The 8,973-nt window shown below is 64.2% G+C and overlaps 1 protein-coding gene across 4 annotated transcripts; it reads left to right on the top strand.

The window, feature by feature from the left end:
* Positions 1-1,999: 1,999 nt before the first annotated feature.
* On the top strand, positions 2,000-8,286 carry CLDN19 (claudin 19). 4 transcript variants are annotated; one of them, XM_047789468.1, is made up of 6 exons: positions 2,000-2,103; positions 3,354-4,098; positions 5,509-5,673; positions 5,760-5,844; positions 7,268-7,420; positions 8,149-8,286. In XM_047789468.1, exons 2-6 carry the CDS (start codon positions 3,876-3,878, stop codon positions 8,195-8,197), a joined length of 675 nt encoding a protein of 224 aa, XP_047645424.1. In that variant the 5' UTR covers positions 2,000-2,103; positions 3,354-3,875; the 3' UTR covers positions 8,198-8,286. The 4 variants fall into 4 exon arrangements, with proteins under 4 accessions (XP_047645424.1, XP_047645425.1, XP_047645426.1 ...); XM_047789469.1 differs by lacking the exon at positions 2,000-2,103 and adding an exon at positions 2,170-2,389; XM_047789470.1 differs by lacking the exon at positions 2,000-2,103 and adding an exon at positions 2,564-2,655.
* The last annotated feature ends 687 nt before the right edge of the window (positions 8,287-8,973 follow it).

Consider the following 8,973-nt stretch of genomic DNA (forward strand, 5'->3'; position numbering starts at 1 on the left):
CTCCATCCCTTGCAGGGCCAGGGGATGCTGTCATTCCTTGGGAAGGAGGCAAGGATGTGCCGAGCGCACGAAAGGAAACACGCAGAGCATCATACAGCCCAGGTGAGGGCCCCCGGCCCTGCTGGGGACAGGCGGGACGTCGGGGTGGCCCCACCGCTGGCTGCCTGCTGTCTAGCTGTGCCGCCCGAGACAAGTCCTCTCTGACCCGAGCCTGGAATTCCACGGGAGAGTCAGATTCCCGGTTGGGGGGTATCATCAGCACGACCTCCTGAGCCCCAGGATTTCAAGCGGTGGCTGCAGAGAATGGGATGGACGGCTACCGACGGAAGCAGGCCCTCCTGACAGGCAGCGGGGAGGACCGGGGAAAGGGTTTCAGTGTTTCACTGGGACGTAGGCAGAAGGATTTCATCCTCGCATCCTCAGTGCACGGTCAGCATAATACGAGGCAGGAAGAGGCTGTGGGGCTTCAGCCACCAGCAGTGCCCCACACCCAGGGTGAGAGGGCACAAGGGGGGTGCTGCCCAGGAGGGAGTCTTTTTAGAAGTTAGCGTTAGCCACAGGTATCATTATCATTAGCCATAAACTATGTTTCTTCAGACATGTTTTCCGAAAGCCCTTCTTGTCTACCATTCGATCCTTGTAAACTCCCTCAGTGACTCAGATAACCGCTATTATCCCTATTTTTCTTTCTTTGGCCACACCCATGGCATGCGAACCCTCCCAGGCCAGGGACTGAACCCATGCCACGACAGCAACCTGAGCCACTGCAATCACAATGCCAGATCCTCAACCCACAGAGCCACCAGGGAACTCCATCTCTATTTTTCTTTTTTCTATTTTTTTCTTTTTTTTTGGGGGGGGGTGTCTTTTTAGGCCCCATCTGCAGCATACAGAGATTCCCAGGCTAGGGGGTTAATCAGAGCTGTAGCTGCCAGCCCACGTCACAGCCACAGCCACACAGGATCCAAGCCTCACCTGTGACCTACACCACAGCTCACGGCAACACTGGATCCTTAAGCCACTGAGCGAGGCCAGGGAGTGAACCTGAGTCCTCGTGGATACTATGGATACTAGCTGGGTTCTTTACTGCTGATCCGCAATGGGAATTTCAATGCCTGTTTCTCAGTATGGGAACCATCCCCACTTTTCAATGGGGCCAGAGAAGCTAGGGAACTTGCCTAAGGTCACACACTTTTCCGTGACAGAGGTAAAGCTCCAACCCTAAGCCTCTTATGATGCAAGTGAAAGTACATCTTAAAGTGTGACACCCCAGGGCAGTTTCTCGTTAGCTCTTAATGGAGGCTGGGGTGGGTCCCGAGCCTTCCTGCTCTCCCCTTATGCCTGGGAGTCACTGGACTGCAGGGGCCCCTGGTGTGGTGGGAGCCCTGGGTGGAGAAACTACGGCAGGTTAGGGACCTCTGCTCCAGGAGCAGGATCTGGATTCCCAAGGGCTTTGGAACATGGGTAAGGGAAGGCCATCGAGGTAGGAGAGGGTGTTTTGGTAGAACAGACTCCGGACCTCAAAGAACGAGACTTTGCAAGGGAGATGCAAGCATCACACTGGCTCACAACGAGGCTCTGGGTCCCTGCTGTGGGGTGGGCTCCGGAGGCGCCTGGGGGAGGCGTGCGTGGGTCCTGGGGCAGCTGTGTGACCCTAAGTGGCTCGCTTCCCCTCTTTGGCCCTCAGCTCCTTGGTTGGCACAGAGGGGCTCGAGGTCTGTGGTCTCCAGGGCCCGTGTGGCCTTGACTCTAGGGAGGCTCAGACTTGGCCCAGGGGATCCTCTGGATCAGAAGGAGCCCCGGACCCTCCTTACAGAGAGAGCGCGGCAGAAGGCCAGGAGAAGGGGCCAGGCCAGCGGGGAGAGGGCGGGCCTGGCCTTTGGGGAATAACCTGTGCCGAGCAGCTGCCCCATGCCAGCCCCTGGCACTCCCTCAGATGCCAGGCAACTCCCTCGGTGGCTCCAGGAAGCTGATGTCCCCATGAGAGGCGTGGCCTCAGCCTTGCTCCCCTAACCCCAGTGCTCTGGAGAAAGGCAGGGCAGGCGGGGGACAGAGCTGATAGGAAAGCCCCCCAGCCCGCGCCCTCGGCCTCCTAGCTTTGGAGTAAGTCTCCTCTCTAAGCCTGGGCTCCTCATCGGAGAAGAGGCGCCCCCCCCCCTCCCCCCCGTGAGGGGCTGCCTTGAGGATCGGACCTTAACGCGCAGAAAGGAGGCTGCTCGCGTCCCCAGAGTCTCCACTCTGGGCTGCAGCGGTGTCCTCTGCTCCTCCACCCGGCTCACCCTCTCACTGTCCACCGGCCGCGGTGGAGGAAAGAGACATCAGGACTGATGCCCCTACCAGGGCTCCAGCCCCGCTGGCTCCGGGGGCTGCGCAGGCCGCCGGGAGGCAGGTCTGGGTGCGCAGATCCACGTGGCCGCGGGGCAGGGAGGGGAGGGAGGGGAGGGGGGGGCAGGGTCGGGACCCTCGGCCCCGCCGCGCTCACCCCCCACCCTCGAGGGCGGGCCCCTCCCCCCACTCGCCGCTGCCGCCGCCGCCGCCACCGCGGGCCAGGCCGGGGCCCGCGGCCGGGCGGGCACACAGGGCAGCTTTGTCCGCGGCGCCTGGCACCCTCTCGTTTGCACAGCCACGTGAAGAATGCGAGGAGCGGCGGGGGCTGTGCGCGCGGCGGGGGCCCGGGGGGTGCAGGGCAGAGTCCGGGGAGGGCGGCGAAGGCGGGAGGGCCGCGGGGGGCCGGGGGGTCCCGGGGCTGGCGGGGGCGCGGGGCGGGGGGGCAGGCTGCGACATTCCCCGGCACCCACGCCCGCCGAGGGAGCGTGAGGGGATTGCTAATGAGGTCGAGGGCAGTTAAACATTCCCTGCTGCCCAGGGCCAGGCTGGGGCAGGAGACAGGCGGGGCGGGCGGGGGGGGGGGGCGGCAGCCTGAACCCCAGGAATGTGCGGAGGCCGCGGCTCCTCCGCGGGCTGCTGCTCGGGCCGGGGGCAGAAGCCGGTGTTGGCTGGAGCTGCCAAGGCAGCCGGCGGGCGGATTAAGGCGCCTGAACAGTCTGCCTGCTTTCAGGCCGAGGCCTGAGCATCGGGGCTCCTTCCCGCCTCGCTGCCAGGCTCCTTGCGGGCTGGTGGCCCCCTCTGTCCCAGCCTTCAGGAGGACCCTCTTCGCCCCCCCCCGCCCCCCAACAGTGAGTCCCGGCGCCCCTGGTTTTGGTACACGTGACCCCAGGTGCCCAGGGCCGCCTCCCCAGCCCAGTCTCTCCACAGTGACCTCAGAGTCCTCTCCCGGAAGGTCTCCCTGACGTCTGACCCTAGTCTTACCTCCTGCAAATTGGAATTCCGTTTTCTTTCTGTCCTGCATTCAGAGAACAGAAAAACCAAGGATCAGATCGGCCCTGCAATACAAAGTCCATCATCTGGGGGCTGATGCTTGGGGTAGGAATTAGAATTAATTTTAGGGCACTTGTATCAAGCTCCTGCAGGGGTTTCCTAGGGAAAGGCCCTGTGGGCCAGCAGGGTCACTTCCCCCGGCCCCTCCCTTCTCTATCCCCGGGGAGGGGCACCCACCTTGGCCACGCCCCACCACACACCCCCAGGGGGCTGGGCAGGAGCTTTGCTGGGGACCTTGGCCTGGCTTAGGCTGGCTGCGGTGGGCGGGCCCCTGGCCTTTCCAGCCCCTGGGCCTCCCCCTGCATTCTAGAGCTTGGAGCTGCCGCCTCTGCTGCTGCCACTGCGGGGCTGCCTCCTCTCCTTCTCAGCCTCTGAACACCCGCTGCACCTTCACCCCCCCACCCAGCTGCTCCTGTCACCTGGCCATGACCTCGGCCCCCCCAGGAACCCTGACCCAGCCCTGAGCCCTTGGAACCCCCAGTCCCTTCCCCTGAGCCATGGCCAACTCAGGCCTCCAGCTCCTGGGCTACTTCCTGGCCCTGGGTGGCTGGGTGGGTATCATCGCCAGCACGGCCCTCCCGCAGTGGAAGCAGTCCTCCTACGCAGGCGACGCCATCATCACGGCCGTGGGCCTCTACGAAGGGCTCTGGATGTCCTGTGCCTCCCAGAGCACCGGTCAGGTGCAGTGCAAGCTCTACGACTCACTGCTCGCCCTGGAAGGTAGGCCTCATGCCTGCTGGGATGGGGAGGTGGGATGTGGGGTGGGGGGTCCAGAGTAAATTCCAGGAAGATCCAGTAAACTCAGGAAGATCCAGGCCAGTGGGGTGCCCCGCTGGGGGCAGGGGCTCTAGGTTCTGGCAGCCGTGGGTCCACATCCCAGCTGTGCCACTGTAACCCTGAAGGAGTCACTGACTCTCTCCGTGTTCTGATGTCCTGAGCTGGGAGGCGGAGTACTAGCACTTTCACAGGATGAGAGCCTGGCACTCGGAGGCGCTTGGTCAAGACCCTTCCCTCCACTTCTGCCCACACTCTGTGCAGACACACTATGTGCTCACACCTACGTGCCAGTCCTGCCACGTAGACAAGCATGCGGGCACTCGGATGCACCTACGCATGAGCACGTATGCACACACACGTACCTGCACGTCCGTACACGGGTGTTTGGACACACAGGTCGCTCTCCTCTTGCTGGGCTGTGTGGGCTTGAGCCTGACAAGGTGGCTTGGAAACAGGCTCCAGTGCAGCTCTACCCCTGGCGTGGGGCCAAGCCACCCGCCCTCTGAGCCGGGCTGCTGCCACATAACCCCCACCACCCCGGACCAGGCAGGTCATCCGGCCTCCTTCAGGGATCCAGATCGCCTGAGCTGCTCTCGGGCCCAGGACGGACCCCAGCAGCGGGCATACAGCAACCACGGGTGACTCAGAGGGCAGAGAGGGAGTTCCCGTCGTGGCTTAGCAGTTAATGAATCCAACTAGGAACCATGGGGTTGCGGGTTCGATCCCTGGCCTTGCTCAGTGGGTTACGGATCCAGCGTTGCTGTGAGCTGTGGTGTAAGTCGCAGACGCGGCTCAGATCCCACATTGCTGTGCCCTTGGTGTAGGCGGGCAGCTGTAGCTCTGATTGGACCCCTAGCCTGGGAATCTCCATATGCCGCAGGCGCGGCCCTAAAATAAAAGTGGGGGGGGGGGCAGAGAGAAGGGTGACCAAAGTCAGAATGGACACCTGGGGAGGTGAGCCTACCCAAGGGCCAATCTAGGCTGAGCTGGGCCTCAGACACCTCAGCTCCTCCTCCTGCCAAACCTGAAAGGCCCGGAGTGAGCTTCTCCCCCACCCGGCTGCTTGGGAGAGGCGGGCCAGGCCCCAAAGGGAGTTCCCTGGCCAGAAAGCAGCAGATGAGAGAACACGACCCAGAAACCTGAAAGGGAGAGTGAACGGTGGGGCTAAATGGCCAGGCTCAGTTCCACCCCCGTCCTCACATCCTCTTGCCACCTGCATCCTCAGGGTCCCCTCACCCCTGCCGCAGGTGGCAGGTGGCAGCTTAGGAGCTTCCAGCTCCAGCCGGTCCCGTCCTGCGCTCCTCCCACCTGCCCACTTCTCCCACCACTGGCTCAGCCCCACCCCCCACCCAGGTCACATCCAGTCAGCTCGGGCCCTGATGGTGGTGGCCGTGCTCCTGGGCTTCGTGGGCATGGTCCTCAGTGTCGTCGGCATGAAGTGCACCCGGGTTGGAGACAGCAACCCCATCGCCAAGAGCCGCGTTGCCATAGCTGGGGGTGCCCTCTTCCTCCTAGCCGGTAAGTGCCTGGCTCCTCCTCCACCACCTTGGGTGGCCAGCTGGGGGCCAGAGCAGAGCTGAGATGCCCCCATCCCCTGTCCTTAGGCCTCTGCACTTTGACAGCCGTCTCATGGTATGCCACCCTCGTGACCCAGGAGTTCTTCAGCCCTAGCACACCTGTCAATGCCAGGTGAGTGCCGGGGGCATGGCTTGGGTCAGGGGACATGCTGGGCCTCCCACTCCACTTCCTCTGGGGCCACTGGCCTTTGTCCAGCAGGGCACTTGCAGGGGGAAATAAGGGCAGGGCCCTAGCTGCTGTCCCTGAGAAGCTCTCTGGAGTGGGGAGCAGGCAGGGGGCAGCTGGGCCCTCCGAAGGGGCAAGAGACCAATGAAGGCCACACCAGGAGCTAAATACCCTGACTCTGGATTTAAGCCACAGCTCTGCATGGGCTGGCTGGGGAGAAGAGGCTGGAGAAGTCCTAAAGGCAGGTGGCAGAGGGCTTTGCAGCCGCAGGAAGACTTCGTTCCCCTTTACGGGGTGGAAGACAGGGACAATCCCTCTGGCTGTGGTGTGGGAGGGGCCAGGCCAGTGAGGTGCTATTGCAGGGGTCCGGAGCAGAGAGCTTGGGGCTGGGGGCGAGCAGTGGAGAGCAGGCCCAGAGATATTCAGGAGCCAGAATGGTCAGGACTTGTAAGACAAAGGACGTGGGGTCAGACAGTGGGCTCTGGGAAGGGCCTGGCCCCTCCCACAGCTCTCGGCTCTACCCAGAGCCGAGAATGGGACAGTCTCAGCCCCAGACATCCCAACAGGCCTTGGGCCCTGGGTGGAGGGAAGATGAGCAAAGAGATGCCGGGGTTGTTGCCGTCAGGAGGGCCGCCTGGAGGAGGCAGCAGAGGGGAGGAAAAGGAGACTTCAGGCGTAAGGTTCATTCCCTGGTGCTGTCGGCTCTAGCCATGAAGACCTGCCAAGCAAGAGGCCACTCAGCTCAGAGATGCCAGGCTGGCACTGGCCCCTGTCCCGTCAACCCTTCCCAAGGCTGCCTGAGTTGCAGCCCCTATGCTGGGCCCTGGGGACACGGATGAATCCGGGGCTGTCTGTCTCTGAGGTGCTTCCCAGGGAGCCGGACAAGCAAGGAACTGACAGCCACCCAGAGAGCGTCAGCGCAAGGTGGCGCGCCCAGAGGGATCGGGGAGCCGCCAGGGGAGGTGGCGTCCGGATTGGGCCCTGGGGACGGAGGCGCGCAGGAGGCGCAGGAGACGAGACGCTCCAGCAGGGGGCGCCCCGTGCGCGGGCGCAGAGCGGGCCTGCCCGGCCCGGGGAGGCGAGGCCGGAGGGCTGGGCGCAGGCAGGGGCCGCCGAGGACGGCGGAGCCCGGGGCGCGGTCTGCGGGCCAACCCCTCCCCGGCGAGACCTGGCGGGGCGCCCCCTCCGCCTTCCCCGGCCTGGGACGCCCGCGGGGTGCGGATGCGCAGGGCCCGTGGCAGGAGGCAGGGCCAACTCTCGTCTCCACGTGGACGGGCGCTCGGCCGCGGCGGAAGCCCGGAGCCCCCGCGGAGGACGCGGGCGGGGCCCGGGCGCAGCCGCACCTGACGGCGACCCCCGCCCCTTGCAGGTACGAGTTCGGCCCGGCCCTGTTCGTGGGCTGGGCCGCCGCCGGCCTGGCCATCCTGGGCGGCTCGTTCCTCTGCTGCACGTGCCCCGAGCCCGAGCGATCCAACAGCAGCCCGCAGCCCTACCGGCCCGGCCCCTCGGCGGCTGCCCGCGAGTACGTCTGAGCCTGCCCGGCATCCCGGGCAGGGCCAGGAGGGCACAGGGTGCCCCCCCCCCCGCCCCCCGCCCCAGCTCGGTTAGGGCCCTGAGCCGCTTGTCCCCCCGCCCCAGGCACCCAACCCGCGCTCTGAGACGCAGACACAGACACTCAGAGAGAGGCGAGAGGCAGGCGCCCCCAGGAGCACAGGCTTGGCCAGGGCCGGGGACGGGCAGGGAGGGGCTCGTGGGCAGCGGCAGGTTCCCTCACACCAGCCAGCTGCCTCCCTGTCACCAGCCACTTCTTCACTCACTAAGGGCCCCGTGAGCGTCTGCTCACAGACACAGCAACAAAGACAGCCTGGGTGTCCACTGGCCTGGGGTGGCCAGAGCCGGTCGCCTTCTGGGACCCATGCACTCCTCGCAGCAACTCCATGGAGGCGGCGGTGCCGGGATGGTCAGTGTCCCCAGCTTCCGCACAGGGGAACAGGTTCAGAGAGACCAAGAGGCCCGGCCCCGCTGCCTCTGAGTTCAGGTCTCAGGCTCCTCCAGTGTGCCTGGCACTGTGTGGCCATCCCCACAGATAGTGAAGCCATGTCGCCCCTGTCCCAGAAATGGGCCTCAGCAGGCTGCCATAAGCCGCCCTGGCCAGTCCCTGGGTCTGGGCCTGAACCCCACAGCCCCCGCCCCACCCCCACTGCCTGCTGCTCACCCCACTAACCAGCTCTCCTCTCTTTTGACTTTCAGACCAGTTGTTAAATTGTCTGCCTCCACCAAGGGCCCCCTGGGTGTATAATGTCCAGGTCCCCAGCCTGGCTCTGTTCCCCCTGCCACACCTAGACTGTGTGCTTGATATTTTTTTGGAAACAGACGTTTGAACATCCAGTCCAAGTGTGGTGTCTTTTTGTTTGTTTTTTGTCTTTTTTAGGGCTGCACCTGCAGCATATGGAGGTTCCCAGGCTAGGGGTCGAATTGGAGCTGTAGCCACCGGCCTACACCACAACCATAGCAATGCCGGATCTGAGCCGCGTCTGCAACCTACACCACAGCTCACGGCAACGCCGGATCCTTAACCCTCTGAGCGAGGCCAGGGATCGAACCTGCATCCTCATGGATGCTGGTCAGATTCGTTTCTGCTGAGCCAGGATGAGAACTCCAGAGGTGATGTCTTTTGATCTGTCCCTGGTGTGGTGAGGGCGGGGCTCAGAGAGATCAGAGCTGGGCCCCAGGGTCCTCGGCCACAAAAATGGGGACACAGATCCCGGTGGGTCACACAGCACATCCAAGCTGATCAGGGCTCCTGTCGCCCGCCCAGTAACCTCCCCTGGGTTGGCACCAGGACTGTGATTGGAAACACCTCCCCACACGTACACTGAGGCCTGGCCTAGTGCTGGGAGCGGCCCTGGGGTCGGGGGGCCCCTGGTCCGAGGAAAGACACAGCCCCACCCCTGCTGCTCTGGTGGCCCTTGAGCCCTCCTGGGGGGGAGGATATTCCCTGGGAGGCCATCCTGCTGGGTGCTGGGGGTCAGAGCAGGGGGAGTGGACACGGAGGACCTTGCCCGACTCTGCTCC

The sequence above is a fragment of the Phacochoerus africanus genome, chromosome 8, assembly GCF_016906955.1.
Source record: "Phacochoerus africanus isolate WHEZ1 chromosome 8, ROS_Pafr_v1, whole genome shotgun sequence".
NCBI lineage: Eukaryota > Metazoa > Chordata > Mammalia > Artiodactyla > Suidae > Phacochoerus > Phacochoerus africanus.

Excerpts from the sequence above, each read along its gene's own strand:
- CLDN19 (XM_047789468.1), top strand. The coding sequence starts at position 3,876 with ATGGCCAACTCAGGCCTCCAGCTCCTGGGCTACTTCCTGGCCCTGGGT. Across the intron at positions 5,674-5,759 it reads TGCCCTCTTCCTCCTAGCCG|GCCTCTGCACTTTGACAGCC; the intron begins GTAAGTGCCTGG and ends CCCTGTCCTTAG. Across the intron at positions 5,845-7,267 it reads AGCACACCTGTCAATGCCAG|GTACGAGTTCGGCCCGGCCC; the intron begins GTGAGTGCCGGG and ends CGCCCCTTGCAG.